This window comes from Pipistrellus hanaki (assembly GCF_964339955.1).
Source record: "Pipistrellus hanaki genome assembly, chromosome: 19".
Lineage (NCBI taxonomy): Eukaryota > Metazoa > Chordata > Mammalia > Chiroptera > Vespertilionidae > Pipistrellus > Pipistrellus hanaki.
The window spans coordinates 6657914-6677015 of record NC_140521.1 but is presented as its reverse complement, the minus strand read 5'-3'; the positions used below and the strand labels follow the sequence as shown (position 1 = coordinate 6677015).

General features: G+C 45.4%; 1 protein-coding gene and 1 long non-coding RNA gene across 2 annotated transcripts in view; both read right to left on the bottom strand.

Annotated features, from left to right (window-relative positions):
- Positions 1 to 319: 319 nt before the first annotated feature.
- Positions 320 to 11527, bottom strand: LOC311613833. The gene is made up of 3 exons (XR_014793543.1): positions 10972 to 11527; positions 7595 to 7733; positions 320 to 1736 (listed from the first exon to the last, which is right to left on the bottom strand). It is a non-coding gene; the product is annotated as an uncharacterized lncRNA (long non-coding RNA).
- A 4059-nt stretch (positions 11528 to 15586) lies between these two features.
- BRAP (BRCA1 associated protein) overlaps positions 15587 to 19102 on the bottom strand; it is a 31250-nt gene continuing 27734 nt past the window's right edge. Inside the window, exon 12 of the mRNA XM_084868167.1 lies at positions 15587 to 18166. Within this exon, the coding sequence (XP_084724293.1) occupies positions 17803 to 18166 (364 nt within the window). The 3' untranslated portion in view covers positions 15587 to 17802. The remainder of the gene's footprint in view (positions 18167 to 19102) is intronic.

Genomic DNA, 19102 nt, shown 5'->3' with positions numbered 1-19102 from the left:
ACAACCTGAGGATGTGTGGTAAAATAGGAGGGAACACAGCCACATTACTTGAAAAAGCTTTTACATCAGCCTTTCCTCCACACAAGCACACTTCTGGTGGTTACGTTGCTCATTTTGTGTTACCTTGAGGGACAGAATAGTGATGCGGTGACATTATTCACAAGGGAAAAGCATCCTAGGACAATGGGGGGTGGGGAAAGGGCAGAGGGTGGGGTGGGAACCTGGTGGAGGGAAGCAATGGAGGGGGGAAAAAAAAGGAACATTTGTAATAATATGAACAATAAAGATTTATTTAAAAAAAAAAAAGGGGGGGGGGGAAGCATCCCGGCCAGCTGAAACAGACACAGAAGAAAGAATTCTTTATTTTTCATTGGAAATGCTTGTGCTGCACAGAGCCAGAAATGTAAAGAAGTTCAGTCCTTTTGTTCTTCCTCATTCTCTCTTTTAGTTTTCATTGGCCCCCTTTTTGGGGTGACTGTGGTGGGCAGCCTGTTGCTTCAGGGGCCACAGATCCATGGGAAGCCGGAGACGTGCGGTATGCACCGTTTGGAGACCTCGGGAAGGGATGGGGAACGGATGTGTGCAGCACCCGTGACAGCTGAACCGGCCATTAGCACAGGATCTTGTTAACTTTGCCACAGGATACCGGGAGCCCCACAATGGAAGCCTGGGGGGATCAGACTATAATTAATACTGACATTGCTGACCTATGATCTTAGAATAGGGACTTGGATTCTTGTTCCGGAGTGGAATCAGATACGGGCTTAGTAATGCTCACTGTCTTGCTCACGCCCCCACATTATCAAAACTATTTATTTTCCATAAGGTAAGCCTTAGGGCTCCGGAGAGATAATGAGGATAATAATTGCAGGCCTTTATATATAGCATTTATTATGTGCCAGCTCTGTTCCGAGAGCCTTTTACATAATAACTCACTCACATAATCTTCACAGTAACCCACTGATGCTCAATGGGAGGGGAGAATTTTGCCTCCCCCGTCTCCAGGGGGCCATTTGGCAGTGTTTGGGGACATTTATGGTTGTCACAACTGAAAGGGAGAGGCTACTGGCATCTTGTAGGTAGAGGTTAGGGATGCTTCAATGCACGGGGCTGCCCACTCTCTCAAACAGAGAGCCATCCAGCCCTAAATACCAGTAGTGCTGAGGGTGACTGAGAAACAACGCAGTAGATGGGATTAGTCTTCTTATCTGACAGCTGAGGGAGGCTGAGGCACACAGAGAGGTTAGTCACTTTGCCCAAGGTCATACGCAGTATGAGCATGTTGGAGCTGAGATTCGAACCCAGCCAGTCTGTCTCCAAATTCTGGGCTGTAAGCCTCTTTGCTACACGAAATAGTAAATGCACAATGTTGCTCTCTGGGAAAAAGAAACTTCTCTCCTTGGGTTCATCAAATGCAAACTTCTAGGAAGCTGGCACCACCGATGGCTGCCTGCTCATCGATTGGAGAGGGAGCTTACTATTATAAAAGTCACCATCTGCAGGGGACACGCTAGCAGTGCCTATCAAAACTGAAATAGCACCTTCCCAACAGGGTGAAAACTGAATGTACAAGGATAATCACCACCGTGTTGTTGGAACAGAGAATAGCAACTCTAGCAGGGGATGGTGACGTGCCTTGTAGGCTGTCCCAAATGCAATGGAACACACAGTGTTCCCAGCTGTTCAGTGAGAAAGAGGTAAGGTCTTTGCACGGATCTGGAAGGATCTTTAGGAACCTGTGTTTAAAAAAAAGAAAATTCAAAAGGTAACTATGTGAGGTGATGGATGTGTTCACTTACTGGATTGCGGTCATTTCACAATGTCCACAAATATCAAATCACGTTGTACGCTTCAAATACATACAATTTTATTTGTCAATTATACCTCAAGAAAACTGGGCAGGGGAAAGACCTGTGGTTAAGCCAAAAAACAGAATATTCTAAAATAAAATAATAAGCCTGGCCAGCATGCCTCGGTTGAACATTGAACCAGGAGGTCACTGGTCAATTCTCAAGTTGCGGACTCAATCCCCAGTGGGAGGCATATAGGAGGCAGCCAATCAATTACTCTCTCTCATCATTGATGTTTCTATCTCTCTCTCCCTCTCCTTTCCTCTCTGGAAACAATAAAAATATATTTTAAAACATTATAGTAGAATAATAAAATGTACATAAATGTGTAGAATATTTTTATGTTGTACACCAATTTGTGTTAAATGAAAGGGAGTGGCCTGGTACACAAAATTTGTGCATGGGGATGGCGGGTTCCCTCAGGCTGACCTCTTGGGGAATGTCTAACTGCCAGTTGGGGCCCGATCCCAAAACTGACTGTAGGACATCCCTCTCGAAATCTGGGACCACTGGCCCCTAACTGCTCACCTGCCTGCCTGATAGCCCCTAACCCCTCTACCTGCCTGTCTGATCGCCCCTAACCTCTCTGCCTACCTGCCTGATCACCCCTAACTGCCTCTGCCTGCCTACCTGTTTGCCCCTAACTGCCTTCCCCTGCCAGGCTGATCTCGCCCCCAACTGCCCTCCCCTGCTGGCCTGATTGCCCCTAACTACCTTTGCCTTGGCCCCCACCACCATGGCTTTGTCTGGAAGGAAGTCAGATGTCTGGAACATGGCCGGTCGACCCGGTCTAATTAGCATATTACCCTTTTATTAGTATAGATATACTATCTCATAAAGAGGGAATATGCTAATTGACTCTCACACTGCCGCAAATATGGCGGCACCCACAGCCAATATGGAGGGAATATGCTAATTGACTGTCATGCCCTCCAAGATAGCAGTGCCCACAGCCACAAGATGGACTACCTCCGGAGACCCCCAACCCCCTCAGTCCCCCAGCCACCAAGGGCCACCCAAGGCTGAGGTAACCAGGGCCGGCCGAAGCTTGAGCTGCCGGTGGTGGCGGCAGCAGAGGTGTGATGGGGGTGTGGCATTCCCCTGATCGCTGGATCGCCTCCTGCCCCTGAGGGCTCCTGGGCTGAGAGAGGGGGCAGCCTGGGCTGAGGGATGCCCCCCTCCAGTGCATGAATTTTCATGCATCAGGCCTCTAGCATATAAATATGTGTGTATATGTATCTATTTTTCACTCTATATGCATAAAAAAACTGATACTAGGAAGGAGGGAAACTTATCATATACCTTTGGACTGTTGTGAAATTTACTTTAAAAAAAAAATAAATATATATATATATATATATTATTGATTTTTTACAGAGAGGAAGGGAGATAGTTAGAAACATTGAAGAGAGAGAAACATCAATCAGCTGCCTCCTGTACGCCCCCCACTGGGGATGTGTCCGCAACCGAGGTACATGTCCCTGACCAGAATCGAACCCAGGACCCTTCAGTCTGAAGGCCGACGCTCTATCCAATGAGCAAAACCGGTTTTGGCAGAAAATTTACTTTTGAAAATTTATTTTACCATGTACACATGTTACCTTTTCCAAAAACATAACAAAATAAAATGGTAGGCCATCAGAAGGAATAAGTAATATTTGTATAGCACGTCATGGTTTACAAAGCACTTTTATTTGCATTGTTTCCTTTGGCGCTCACCCCAGAGATGGCAACACCAGAGCAGAGAAGTGGCATGCACTCTGCCCAAGGTCACTCCCTGCCAATCCCCCCGCATGCTGCCCTTCCTCGTTTCCCACAGTCAGATCCGTTACCGTCTGCACCACTTCAATTTTTATTCAACCGCAAGCTGCCATTCTCAAGCTCTGGGCAGGAACATCCTAGGTCACATAAATGGGACAGAAAGGCCTGTTTCAGGAACCTTTCACCCTGCATTCCTTTCTGCCACAGGTGTATTGCTTTTCTCCTGAAATACCCTATCGGCCAAATACAGGATCGGCAGAAACTGCCTCTTCTCTCCCCGATCTATGCAGAATCCCCGTGTGCGGAATGGGGACTTAACAAACCTGAGTTGCTTCTGTTGGATCGAGACTAATTCTTTCACTTTAACCATGTTGGATTCTTTGAGCCTGAAATGGCATATGCTTCCTATTCATACCTGCTAATTGCTACCAGCCATGGGCCCCCATGATGGGGCCAGCATCCAGGTAGTGAGGGAGAAAGACAGTTGGACAACTAGCCTTCCTTACCCACGTTTCAATCGCATGTGGTTTGGGCAGGGTTTGCATTCACCCCTGGATAAAGTTTAGCTCTCTTCCAGTGAAGAGTTTGTCATGTGGCCCTGTAGGCAGTTGGGGAAGTGTCCGTTTAGTAGTTCATCAGGAGACACCGGAGCCAAGAAACCGTGAGGGTCCTTCTGGGGAACTACTTTTAGTCACTAGCCTCCGGCAGGCTTAAAGGAGGCTGGAGCCAAGGCCCTATAGTGATTGGTTTCGCTCTCTTTTGATCGGGGTTTTCTTCCATGGCACAAGTGGTTTATTTCTGTCCTCAGAGGATCAATACAGGGCAAGTCTTCACATAGCAGGAAGCAAATGCTAAGCTTCTGGTTTCCTGAAAATGACTCAGAAATCCTGACACTTGAACTTTTTTTTTTTTTTTTTTTTGTTATATAAGCCTTTTTAAGAACATCCTGAATATTTGTGTACTGGTTAGCATTCACTGTGTAACAAACCACCCCCCAACATAGTGGCTTAAAACAACGAACATTATTTTATCTTAAAATTCTGTGGTTGGCCAAAACTGGTTTGGCTCAGTGGATAGAGCGTCAGCCTGCGGACTGAGGGGTCCCGGGTTTGATTCCAGTCAAGGGCATATTCCTCTCTCTTCCTCTCTGTAAAAAATCAATAAAATATATATTTAAAAAAATTTTGTGGTTGGTTGAACAATTATTCCATCCTGGGCTAGCTCAATGGGGATAGAATGGTCCAGGATGGCCTACTGACATGTGTAGCAACTGGCTCCATATCAGTTGGGGACGATGATAAAGACAACATGGCCACATGCCTCTAATCAGACAGCAGACTAGCCTGGGCCTGTTCACATGGTGGTCACACGGTTTCCCAAGAGCAGCAAACGAAGACAAACCCCAAGGCACCGGCACTGTTCAAGTCTGTTCTTGTGTCCCATTTTCTAAAGTCACATTAATTCAAAGCAAGACCTATGGCTAAGACCAGGTTTTGGGGGGTGGGAAAACAAGACTCCATAGCTCTTGATGGAATAAGCTGCAAAATCACTTTGCAAAGGATAGGCCTGCAAGCTGGAAGGAATTTTTGGCCTTTTTTTTTTTTGTAATCTATCATAGTGAGATGGGATATTTGAAAATCAATTTTAAAACTTTAAAAAACACACACAAGATGTCTCCTAGTATTCAGAAGAAAGCTGAGAAGCCTACTTTTATCAATCTGATGACTTTCAAACCTCCAGTTCTTGTTATCTCATTTAGGACTGCTAGAACCATCCTGATGAAAATAGCACCAGGTATTTTTTCTGCAAAGCTGATGATTAATTTTATACGTCAACTTGACTGGACCACAGGATGCCCAGATATCTCATTAAACATTATTTTTGGATGTGCTTGTGAGAGTGTTTCTAGAAAAAAAAAAAAATTAACATCTGAGTTGTTAGACTTAGTAAAGCAGATTATCTTTTCCACTGTTTATGGGCAATATCCTATCCATTGAAGGTCTGAATAGAAAAAAATGAGGAAGGGAGAATTCTCTTTCTGCCTGACCACTTGAGCTGGGACATAGGTCTTCTCTTGCCTTCAGACTGGGAATTATGCCATCAGGATTTCTTTTTCTCAGGCCTTTGGACTTGGACTAGAACTTATACCATCAGTTCTGCTGGTTTTCAGGCATTTGGACTTAGACTGAAACTATATCACCAACTTTCCTGGGTCTCCAGCTTAGACAGTAGACTGTAGGACTTCTTAGCCTCCCTAATCAAGTAAGCCAGTGTGTGTGTGTGTGTGTGTGTGTGTGTGTGTGTGTGTTTACATATATTCTATTGGTTCTCCAGACCCAATAGACTGGTTCTCCAGAAAGGCAATCGCATGACCTTGGTAAGGTCATCCTCATTATCCTTTTTCGACAATGAGAACTACACTAGATGTTCTCGAGTCACATAGGACCTTTCAGAGACTGTGTTGCAGGAAAATGAAAGAAGTACAGGCCACACGCTGAATGGCCCAAATCTGCTTGAAGAGATAAGATGACCAGGCATGGGGCTGAAATTTTCAGCTTTCATCCAGATTTTTGGCATGGTCTTTGAATCTGTAATTTTCAACTTTTTCTCCACGAGTCCTGATTAAACCCTTTGATCTCATTTCATTGGGCAATATTATTACACCACTTTTCAAATACACTATTTATTCTAGGCTGACCTTAAAATCTTTTTCTTTCCACCATTCCTTGAAGGGCATTCATGGTTAGTAGAACATTCAACAATGCTAGATTAAAACGGAGGAAAGGCATAAAATAGGTGCTGGAAAATATTCAAATAGCCCAGCCGGTGTGGCTTAGGGATTGAGCATTGACTTATGAACGAGGAGATCATGGATCATGGTTCAATGCCCAGTCAGGGCACATACCCAGGTTGCCCGCCTGCTCCCTAGGTGGGGAATGTGCTGAAGGCAGCCGATCAATGATTCTCTCTCTTCATTGATGTTTCTCTCTCTCTCTCTCTTTCTCTCTGAAATCAATTTTTAAAAATATATATTTTATTGATTTTTTACATAGAGGAAGGGAGAGGGATAGAGAGCTAGAAACATCGACCAGCTGCTTCCTGCACGCCCCCCACCGGGGATGTGCCCTCATCCAGTGTGCATGCTCCCAACCAGAATCGAACATGGGACCTTCCAGTACGCAGACCGACACTCTATCCACTGAGCCAAACAGGTTTCGGCTTAAAAATATATATATTTCTACGTGTTCAAATAAATGAAGGACAGGTAAGGAAGAGAGGAAGGCAAATGAGTGAGGAGAATCCCTAAGATATCCAACTTGGACTATTCTTTTTATAGCTTTGCTGACATAAAATTCACATTCTATATAATTCACCCATTTAAAGTGTGTCCATTCCAGTGTTTTTTAGTATCTTTACAGAGTTGTACAACCATCACTACAGTGGGGTGGGGAGGCCCTTCCCCAAATCTTGGGAGGTGAATCATACCTGGCCTCATGGAACGAGGGAAAGTGCCTCAAGAGGGCTTCTGTACCAGGCCTTTGGTAAGGTTGCTAAGCCGCTCATTTAACCCATCCAGAACTTGATCTACCTCCATTCTTGCCTTGTGAGATAATAAACCCCCTCATTGTGGGAACCATTTTGAGTCAGGATTCTGTTACTTGCAGCTGAAGGCATCTCACACACCCATTTCTCCAACTCACACAGAATTTGCTCAAAGCAATACTCTCTGAAATTGCCTTAGCATTCCACACAGAGGCAGGCCAGAAGCTCTATCTTCTAGGTTCATCCCAAATGCCACCATGTCCCTAAACCATTCCAGGCATGCACAGTCATAATCACCTTGGCCAACTCTTCTTAATTCCTCAGGCATTTTCCTTGTTGCCTTTTCCAATACATTCCCAGTGGTTATGACCGTAAATTCCCCCAGACATTCCAGGGAATGTGCTAGGTGCCAGCATCACACAGGTGAGGATGCCCCTTACCTGCCTTCAGTCATGCAAAGACTGCTTGATTTCATTTGCTGGGCCTGTGTTGGTTCCTTCATGTCTTCCAGCTGTGCTGCGTTGAGGGGATTCTCTGGAAGCAAGCCTTGCGCAGATGAAGGAAATGCATGTTGTCTAGCTGGGGGAGAATGACAGATATAAGCACAGAGGCCAGCAGGGAGCAGGACAGGAGCCACTAACACAACAGTCTTGTGAGGGGCAGATATTATTACCATCAGAGATGTCAAATAACTTGTCCTAGATCACTCAGGGAGCAGTAGCAGAGCTGGGGTCTGAACCCAGGCAGGCTAAATCCGGGCCCAGACACAAACCTCTGCACCACACTGCCCATCCAAGCTGGGTGGTATACCTGCCAGATCTTTGCTCGCCAGGAGAGGCCTGGAGCAGAGCCTTCCCTCACAGCCCTCAGGAGGAACCGACGCTGTAGACACCTTGACCTCAGACTTTTGGCTTCTAGACTGTGCGACAGTGATCCTCTGCTGTTTACATCATTCAGTGTGAGGCCCTCTGTTATGGCTGACCTGACAAAGCAACACGCCATGGAAGTCTCAAGGAAGCCGGGGAGAAATAGAGGAGAGTAGAATGAGATGAGATTAGAAAGGCAGGTCAGGGCCAGAGCACACAGGACCTTGTAGGCTTAGGTAAGACTTTGATTTTATTCTGAGATCCAGGAAAACTGTTAATAGGTTTTATTGCTGTCTTAAGCAGAGTTTAAAGTTAAGTTGATGATGGGAATAGGAATTGGCTAGGTGGAAAAGAATAGCTGTCAGAGGGAACAGAAGCAAAGATTAGTGTGCTAATTTAAAAAACATTTTTTTTTATTGATTTTCCACAGAGAGGAAGGGAGAGGGATAGAGAGCTAGAAACGTCAATGAGAGAGAAACATCGACCAGCTGCCTCCTGCACACCGGCCGCCAGGGATGTGCTCGGAACCAATGCACATGCCCCCGACCGGAATCAAACTCGGGACCCTTCAGTCCGCAGACCGACGCTCTACCGCTGAGCCAAACCGGTTTCATCTAGTGTGCTAATTTTTAAGATATTCAAGTGCCACAAACTGGAGGGCTTAGAACAACAGAAGTTGCTTCTCTCATAGTCCTGGTGGCCAGAAGTCCGAATTAAGCTTTTTTTTTTTTTTTTTTAGTTTTTATTATTAGTAGTACTATTTGCATATAACCAACCATAGAGATATTCCCTGACTAGCCTACCTAAAAATAGCCACACCTTTCTATCCCTTTATACCATGTCATTTTTATTCCTGGCATTTATCACTATTGGAAATTTGTTTGTTTTGGGGATGGCAATGACTGGGGCTGTTATATTTGCTGCTTCATCCTCCAAATCTAGAGTATCTGGCATTTAGTAGGCTTTAAAGTAATTACTGAAAGGACAAATACACCATCCTACATAATAAAAGGCTAATATGCAAATTGAGTGAACAATGGGAGGACCAGTTGCTATGAGGTGCACCGACCACCAGGGGGCAGATGCTCAATGCAAGATTTGCCCTCCGGTGGTCAGTGTGCTCCCACAAGGGGAGCGCCATTCATTCAGAAGCTCTGAACTGGGCTCATGGATGCTGAGCACAGTGTCAGTGGCAGGTGTCTCTATCGCCTCTGTGGCAGTCGGACATCCCCGGAGGGCTTCCAGACTTCAAGAGGACACAGGCCGGGCTGAGGGACCCTCCTGGGTGCATGAATTTTGTGCACCCAGCCTCTAGTTTAAACACAATATGCATAAAAAAAATGCTGGAAGAAACACTATTAAAGCACTATAATGATTTTCTCTCTTAGGATAAGGGTGCTTTTAATTCTCCTCTGTTTCTCTGCTTTAAAAATAAAACATCCTACTTTTAGAGGGAGATGGAAATGATCAACATCTTGATTTGGGTGGTGATCACTCAGCTGAATACAATTGTCAAAACTCAATCAACGGAACACTTAAGAGCTGCATTCTATTACACGTTAACTAGAGGCCCGGGGCAGGTGTATGAAATTCCTGCACTGGGGAGGGGTGTTCCTCAGCCCGGCCTGCACCCTCTCACAGTCGGGGGGCCCTAACTCCCTGTGTGGGGGGCCTAAGCCATCAGTCAGATATCCTTAGCACTGCTGTAGAGGTGGGAGAGGCTCTGGTCACCGCTGCTGCACTCACCAGCCATGAGCCGGCTTCTGGTGCACTGACCACCCGGGGGCAGCTCCTGCAATGAGCGTCTGCCCCTGGTGGTAAGTGCACATCATAGCAACCAGTCATTCTGCCGTTTGGCCAATTTGCATATTAACCTTTATCTATAAGATTATATGTCAAGAATTTAAAAATATACAAGTAATATACTTGTGTATTTTAAAATATAATGCTTTTGTGACTATTTTATATATAATATAAATTTAGAATATATAATTTAGAATATATAATTATAAGTAGGATAAATAGAAATAAGAGTTACATAACACAAAATAGACATTGGATCTAGAGTATAAATTAAATTTCATTTGCTATATTTTAGAAAAAGCCCTTGGTAGACATCTGCACACCACAAACGTATCACTTACACCTGTAAATTAACACTGCTTTATAATATCCCTCAGTAGTTTATAAGAATTTTGTTCTAGGCTTTCTCTCTCCCCTATTTTTCTGTAATAAATTGAAGCCACCCATTAAACCGATTGTGCCAGAATCTAAAGTTTCCAGTTAGCCAGTTTATGCCTGTTTGATAGTGCCTTGGCGGGCCGTAACTGAGTCTACACTCTTAAAAAGTCTGGACTTTTGTTCTAGAAGCAATTTTTTCCAGCTAGGGAAGCACCTCGGTTTCCATGAAGCTCTGTATAAAAGAACTGAGGTGTCAGCTTAAATGGTTGGTGTACGCTGGGCCCCAAGCCTCCCAGAGTGAAGGGGCCACAATAGGCTTTGCAATGATTTCCCAAAAGCCAGCCTTTGGACACAGTGGGGAAAGCCACAGGCATTGTTTATAACCTCCTTTATCAGCTCTGGCTCAGGTCCCAGTGAAGAGGGACAGAAGAAGTTAGAGAGTCCCGTGAAGAGGGTATGGATACAGGACGGGTTTACTTACTCAGGCCAAAGTGGTCTAAACTCAGTATTCGGCTTAGTTAAGCGGATGGACTGAGTTAAAGCAACCACAGAACAGACACTGGGAACGGTGTCCTTTCTGCTCCCCAGATCCAGAGTTTAGGGGAGCGAGAGGGGCGGAGCCCAGGTTTGGGGGCAGGAAGATGCTGAGGTCGCACACCACCCACTCACATATTAGCTGTGTGACCTCAAGTCAATGCCGGTCGAGTCCTGAACTGTCTCCCACTGAGCCCTGGCTTCCCGGTTTGTAAAATGGGGCAAACTCTACCTACCTCACAGGCAGATGTTGCAGACTGAATGAACACAGGACATGGCAAGTGCTCAGCACTGTGACTGTAGTTGGGTAAATGGTTCGAAATCCAAGAAGTAGAGCTGGCCTTGGAGTCCACCGTCCAGGACTTGCTTCTGCCTCTGGTTTCTCAGGGAGTGCCAGGTGCCTGGATCAGCTCTGGGTCCTACCAAATAAAACAGAGACTTTGGGTCTGGCCCTCTCCCCCCAGATTGCCCACCTGGGGTAACCGGCACTGGAAATGAGGTCTCTCAGAGGAATGTTCTTCTAGGTTTTCCTAGTGGGGCTCCCACAAGAGAAGAGTAATCCAATTAGGGTGTTTTTTTTTAGCCTCCATTCCACAAGAATGTTATCTCAGAAGGTGAAAATAACACTGGTTTTAAGAGTTCACCAAAAAGGCAGCTCTCGCCAAAACCGGTTTGGCTCAGTGGATAGAGCGTTGGCCTGCGGACTTAAAGGTCCCAGGTTCGATTCCAGGTCTGGGGCATGTGCATTGGTTGTGGGCACATCCCCAGTAGGGGGTGTACAGGAGGCAGCTGGTCGATGATTCTCTTTCATCGATGTTTCTAACTCTCTATCCCTCTCTCTCCCTTTCTGTGAAAAATCAATAAAATATATTAAAAAAAGAAAAGAAAAAAAAGAGGAAAGAAAAAATAAAGGCAGCTCTCTCCTGAGGGCTGAGAAGATGAGGGGTTGGGGGCGGGGCTTGGTGTGGGTTATCTTTTTCGAGATTATTCTGGTTCTGAGAAGCCGCCGGCATATTTACAACAGGGGTGAGGAGCCTAGGGCTGCAGGATGAGGAGGACCCAACACAGAGGGAGGGAGGCACAGGGGGGAGCTTTAGAGTTTCCGGGGCTCTAGAGAGCCAGGAAGCTGGCCAAAGACAAAGTGAAGTATTGGCAGCGACCGAGAGATCCTGTGCGGACTTTTAGGAAAGATTTTGGGCTGCAGCGCGAGGCCTCCTTCAGCAGGGCAGGGAGAGTTCTGGCAGCAGCCCCCGGGCCCAGGCATGTTCCCACATAATTGAAGTCGAATGTGCTGGGGGAGGGTGGCCGGGGGAGGCCTCCGGGTTCTTCCTGGCTGCAGAGTCTCAGCATTCTGCAGTTGGCCCTGTTTGGGATCCAAGCCAGTGTGTGTTGATTTTCTGCAGCATGGAAACAAATGCAACGAAGCTGCTTTCCTGAGGCGTGTGTTTGGAAAAGAGGATTTTAATTTTTCCCCCTGAGGGCAGGTGGAGTGGGGGTGGAGGGTAAGGGGGAGCTGTGACGTGGTTCTTCCGTCGCTGTCCCTTTTGCAAACCCGTTCCGGCCCAGTTTCCGAGTAAGCACAAACGAACGGGTGTGTGAGTGGGCATAGCTGCAATGAAGGCTGTGTCTCTCACAAAAGCTGGTTCCTGGAAAAGGCTGCCGGCGGACCCTCTGGCTAAGTGCGATAAATCACAGGCCGCCTTCCGCTGGGCTGTGGCCAAGAGAGCAACGCTCCTCGTCCTCCTAAAATTTTCCGCTTACTCTCCTCTTCCAGGTCTTTCTCAGGGATCCGTTCTTTCTGCCCAGAAATTAGTTTTCGCTTCTTCTTCTCAGCACCCCAAGTCTTTTGGTGCTAAGTGTAAATATATTAACGATGTAAAGTGATACAGGGTTTTCTCCAGTGGCGGAAACTTCTCTTAATGGCATTCACAGTCTCCCAATCCCCTAGGGAAGAGCTGAACTCTTGGCTCATTGGGCCACAACTCAGAGGGTGAGAATTTACAATCAGGAATTGATACAGCTGGAGAGAGGGATCTCAGTGGGCTCTTCCTTTTTATTTTTTAAAATATATTTTATTGATTTTTTTACAGAGAGGAAGGGAGAGGGATAGTTAAAAACGATGAAAAACATCGATTAGCTGCCTCCTGCACGCCCCCCGCCCCCCGCCCCCCAGTGGGGATGTGCCCGCAACCAAGGTACATGCCCTTGATCGGAATTGAGCCTGGGTCCCTTCCAGTCCAAAGGACGATGCTCTATCCACTGAGCCAAACCGGTTTCGGTAAGGTCTCTTCCTTTTTAAATGAGGAACAAAAGTACAAGATTTGTTCTAGGACCTGCTGTTACTTGCGGCCAAAAATGGCAAAAAAAAAACAACAAAAAAAAAACATGGAGGCTGCCCAGCTGGTGTGGCTCAACGATTGAGCATTGACCTATGAATCAGGTCAGGGTTCGAGTCCCGGTCAGGGCTCGGTCCCCAGTAGGGGGTGTGCAGAAGGCAACTGACCAATGATCCTCATCATTAATGTGTATCTCTCTTCCCCTCTCTCTGAATTCAATATAAATATATTTAAAAAACAAGACAAAACATGTGGAGGCCAAGTCAGAACTGCTTTTCCTATTCACCATTTATGTGCAGCGCTATAGGGTTATCTTGTGGAAAGAATGCACCACCAGGCGTGTGCTAGGGTAGATTTATCCTGGGGATCATAAACCTTCATGCTCCAAGACCTCGCAGGTGATTTCACACTCTGACTGGCTTCACTCACCGGACAAACTCTCTGCATTTATTTTGAGGGGCCGAGTCTGAAAGGAGTCGCAGGCCAGGGGATTTAGAACTTGGTCTGCAGAAGAGCAAAGCGGCTTTAGCTCACTTAGGGCGCTTGGTAATTGGCCTTGGAGTCAGGCGTGTTATCTGCACCAGCGCAGCCCGTGCCAAGTACCAAACCACATTTTCCAGATGATTCCAGTGAGAAGTCTCTGACCCGAAGCAATTCGACATTAGGCCCCAAGGACCACAGTCATGTTGTGTAAAACAGCGGACTGTTCATCTCTCCCTGGCCTTTACCGCAATAAGAATGCAAAACCCAGATTAAGAGCCAATACAGGGCCCCTTTCACGCTCTCCTAAGCTTCCAGAATTCCAGTGAGAGGCTGCTCCAAACGTGTTCTAGAGAAAATGAATCTGAAATAGTTTTGGCTCCTGGAATGACAGCTTCCAAAATTAATGTTTGATGGAGCCCATTATTTTTATTATTTTTTTAAAATATATTTTTATTGATTTTTTTTACGGAGAGGAAGAGAGGGGGATAGAGTTAAAAACATGGATGAGAGAGAATCATCGATCAGCTACCTCTTGCACAACCCCCACTGGGGATGCACCTACAACCAAGGTACATGCCTTTGACCGGAATCGAACCCAGGACCTTTCAGTCTGCAGGCCGAAGCTCTATCCACTGAGCCAAACTGGTTTCGGTGATGGAGCCCATTATTGATAAAAGTGTCTGAGCATTCCGGGGTGGGCATGAGAGTTTCAGGGATGCAAGGTAAACAGGGTTAGCATTAATTCTAAAAAAATGAAGAGCATGTAAATAGATTACGAGATTAGCCAGAATAAACAGGCCACAACCCCTCCCATAAATAAAAAACTTAAAGGAAGCCTTATACAACTTCCCCTAAAGTCCCCCAAAACACAAATCCAAAGACTGTCTTTTCATTTGCTCCAAGCTGACTGCAGTATAGCATTTGGGGGAAAAGAGGACACAGTTGGCTTTGGCTCTGGGATAAAACTCGGGGTTCCTGAAGGGAAAGGCTTTTCTCCCTTTTACCGCTTTGCTCTTTCCTGTCATTTAAACGTTTAACTTTCAAAGCTCCATCTGTTGGTGAGGCCACTAGGTAGATATTCTGGGATTCCCGTTTCAGAAATTTTCGCAGGCAAGAATGAAGTCTGGCCAGTGCGGAGGCCTGCCAGGGAACACTTACTTGGTGGCTTCCTGAACTTGCCAAAGGCGGTGTCTGTGAGTGGTTTAATTGTCCCTCAGCGCCATGAGGGAGCAGGAGGCAGGGCTGGAGACGCCTGAGAAACGCCCTTCTGCTGCCAAGAAAGAAGTGCCGGAGCAGAATCACCTGACAGTTAATTCCGTTTTATCCTGGAGAAAACAAAGTAACTTCCCTCAGATGTTGTGAGTGGCTTTCCCTTTTTTAGATAAGCCGTGGACTTCATCACAGGCAGTGTGGCATCGGTGGTAAGCAGCCAAATCTTACAGGTAGTATTTGTAGCTTGTGGATCCCAACTGCACTAGGAGAGGCATTTCCAAGTGATGACAGACGGTCGTTCATTTGTGATCTGCCAAGTTCTCCACACGCTGCTGGCTGCCTGTTTAGGAGTTTCTCAGCCCTTTTGATGAGGACACTTCCACTGTGCAAGCAAGGAGGGGGTTGCTGCCTCAGTGCTTTATCTTACCAGTGTGTCCCAGGAAGACCTATTTTGTGAACGTTTCCAAAAATAAAACTATCTCAGCATGATGTCGGGCCTAGGAAAAAGTCTTAGGTGTATAAATTCATTGCTTCTGGTTTGCAAGGGTTGTGCCTTGGGGCTTCTCCTACTCCGAGCCTCCAAATTAAAGTAATTTTTCTGTTCCTGTATCTGTGCAGGTACTTATTGTTAGTTAGGAAAGTTGGAGCAAAGGGGCAGAAAAATGAAAATAATCTAGCTGCTCACTATATTGTTGCAAGATTAAAATCCAGGCCACGGACACTTTTTTTTTTTTTTTTTTTGACACTTTCTTACATTATTTAGATATAAATTCCCAAGCAAATGTCAATAGGAGACACACAAATTTCACATGAAACAGAATCATTTCCAAGTTTGGTTACTTTAATGCAATGTCATTGTTCAAGGTAGGATGGATATGGTAAGTGGTTCATTCCACCCCGAAGAAAACACTGACAGCGTCTATCGGATGTAATTTTGTCAAATTCAAACAGGTTTTTAGAAAACATTTTCTTTCCATATCTTAGTAAGATTTGTATTTTCAGCAACGTTTTTTAGAAACCTTCCAGGAGTTTGGAAACATTTGCCTATTCGCTCATTTCTCCCACCCGTGCAGAAAACCGCATTTCCCAGCTGGTGGCAGAGCTGCTTGACAGAGGTGATCACAGAGAAACGAGGAGTGTGCAAGCTTTGGAAAGCACTTGTAATTCTCTTCATTAGTATGCTACCATCCACCCCAGCTTCTGCAAGGTCAGACATGCAAGACAAGTACTTGACCAAAAAAGCGGGATTCTAACTAGTGTAAAAATAGATTTTAAATAAAATAGAATCTCTATAGGAAAGAGAATTAGGTTATGTTTTACATTCCCACAGTTGCTCTAAGATATCTGAGACATCTGCTAAGTCCGAAGAGGACTCACAGTCGGTCTGCCCAACGTAAAATTGAGAATGTCTGAGTACATTCATTTTGCAAAGTTACGGGTAAGGTTCTTTGGGAAATGCTGCAGCACATCCCACAACAATGGATGGTGATCAGCGAAACAGCTGGTGTGCTAACAAATAACCTGTAAGACATTTAGGTCAAAGGGGATGAGGCCTAACCATAGGCTGGCTAAAAAATTCTGAAATGTGATCATTTGAACTTTGGCCAATTATAAGGCAGAAAACAAACTCATCGTGTAACAATATGTCTTGTTAACCTATCCAACTTACCACTTTTGGAAGCTAAATTCCAACAGCTCTTATTTTAATTTTGCTCATTACTGCTTATTACGAATTATTTGGTGTTTATGTTTTTAGAGAAAGTACACAGCCCCTCTGTTGGCCTACAGTAAGCATTACATGACTGTTTTAAAGGGGGCTCTGTTAAAATTCTAATTTTTGGATTTAGAAACACCCTTTGGTTACAGCTTGAAAGCATAATTGAAAATCTGCCCAAGCTCCCTCTAGCCACAACCTGAACATGCAGCCCAATTTTTTGTAAACATTCAAAAAATTCACAATCAGCTAGTCAGAGGCCTCACTCTACATTTTCACATGGATGGTAAATCTACCTGCTCATTCTTGCTAGAGGCAAGGAAATTCACTCTAAGATTTGATTTTTAAGAGTCACCATTAAGTTTCCTCCTCCTTTGAGGTTCATGGGGAGGTGTAGAATCATAAAAAATAAACAAAGTTTCCCTACCTGGTTTGGCTCAGTGGATAGAGTGTTGGCCTGCGGATTGAAAAATCCTGGGTTTGATTCGGGCCAAGGGCACATGCTGGGTTGCGGGATAAATCTTCTGTTACGGAGTGTGCAGAAGGCAACCAACCAGTGATTCCCTCTCATTGATGGTGTTTCTATCTCTCTCTCCCTCTCCCTTCCTTTCTGGGGAGAGGGGAAAAAAAAAAAAGAAGATAGAAAAAATAAACAAAGTGGAAACACCACCATTTTTCCTACACTGGTTCTCCTCAGTCTGCCCCGGTGGTTGTTTTTCCTGGCCAGCCCTAGAGCAAGAAGATATGGCTGCTGGAGACAAGCCAGTGCCTGGTTTACAGGCCCAGCCTCTTTTCATATAACATTCAACCAGTTCTTCAATTCCCTAGAGGGAGGGAGGGATGACAATGATATGAGACTAATGCTCCGGAATCTCCATAAATCCTCAGTAGCCAAGGCAAACCTCTCCCTAAGGCAGCTTCTATGGCCTCAGAGAGGTTTGGTGCTTCAGGACGAGGAATGTTACCCACTGACCCCAGAACTGAATGTCAAAAACACCAACTCAATAAATAAAACAGAAAAATGCACAGCAGATTTGGGGCATCTATCAAGAAGAAAGGCAAAATGGTCATCAGAATGTCTGAGGTTAGTGAACTAATTAGGTTGAAAAAAAGCAGCCACCATTTAAAACATTCCCCTTTCCATCAGTTCTCCTAGTTGTCAACCCTCTACATTCAGTACACCAAACACTAGCAAATGAAAGATCCAAACAACTGCAGCTTGATCCTCACTTGTACTTATTTCGGGCCCACCCTCACATTTGGGCCCCGCACACCCTCGCTGGGCCAGGGAAGAGTCTCAGGGACACCTGTTTCTGCAAAGGTCACTTGCCCCGCTTGCTGCGGCTCTTCCTGGAGGGCAGCTTCCCACTGCCCCCGGAAGAGGCGGGGCTTGAGGCAGAGGCCATGGCGATGTTGATCTGCCCCTCTTGGATCTCCTGCCGGGTCTCAGCAGGCAGGTGGTTGATCTTCTGCTGTGCCTCCAGGTAGAACATGACGTCACGCAGCTGCTCCTGGATTTCGGTGATCTGCAGATCCTTCTTGTCACAGGTCTCCTTCAAAACCCTCTCTTCCTCCTTCAGCTTGTTCTGCAGGAGGACCTGATTGGCTCGCAAACACTTGTTCATTTCCTGCTCCTCTTTGAGCTCCGTGGTGAGTTTGGCTACTTTTGTGTTTAGCTGAGTGCACCTTTTATAAAACAAAGGAAGACAAAAGCACATTTTTCATTTGCTGACACAGTCCTTTATCTACTGTGGGCTTGAACAGAGGAGCCGTGACCTCAGAATCATTTAGGGAGAACTCTACCCTACCTGTTCAGGGAGACTGCTCTGCTACCACTGCAGCAGCTACACAAAGAGTTCTGCACTGCTTACAACACAAATGTAGCTTTAAGACAATATTTCATTTTTAAGCATAGAAATTTTTCCATAGCAGAAACTATTCTGTGTTTCATGGTTCATGGTAAAACTTCTCCTGCTTCTCTTGTTTTGCAGTAGTGGTTAAATAGGTGGTCAGAGAGGACAATGGTGATAAAGAAGTTATGAGGAAAAATTGCATTCTGACATCACTGCATTTATTACTCATAAGTAAAGAACTACAAACTTAAACACCATTTTTATGTACCAGAATGCCGAAGAGCTCACACACGTGGGAAGAGGCACTCCTACACATGGCACTGAAGTGGGAACTGGTACAAACTCTCAGAGTTAACTTTGAGCTAACTAGAAAGTCGGAACTTCACATGGTCCTTTGACACAGCTACTCTACTTTTAGGAACTTATCCTGTAAAATAGATACACTGGAACTCAAAAATGCGCTGAAAGACACACGGAGAAAGACGATTATCACAATGTTGTTTACAATAGTGGAAGACTTGAGACAACTTACATGTCCATCATTGGGAACTGCCTGAAATTATTATGGGACCGCCTTAGTTGGTTTGGCTCAGTGGATAGAGCAAGCCTGCAGACCAAAGGGTCCCGAGTTCAAATTCGATCAAGGGCATGTACCTTGCTTGATGTCAGGCTCCCAACCAGAACCTGGGCTCGTGTAAGAGGCAACCAATTGATGTTTCTCTCTTTTTTTCTACCCTCCCTAAAAATCAATGGAAATATATCCTCAGGT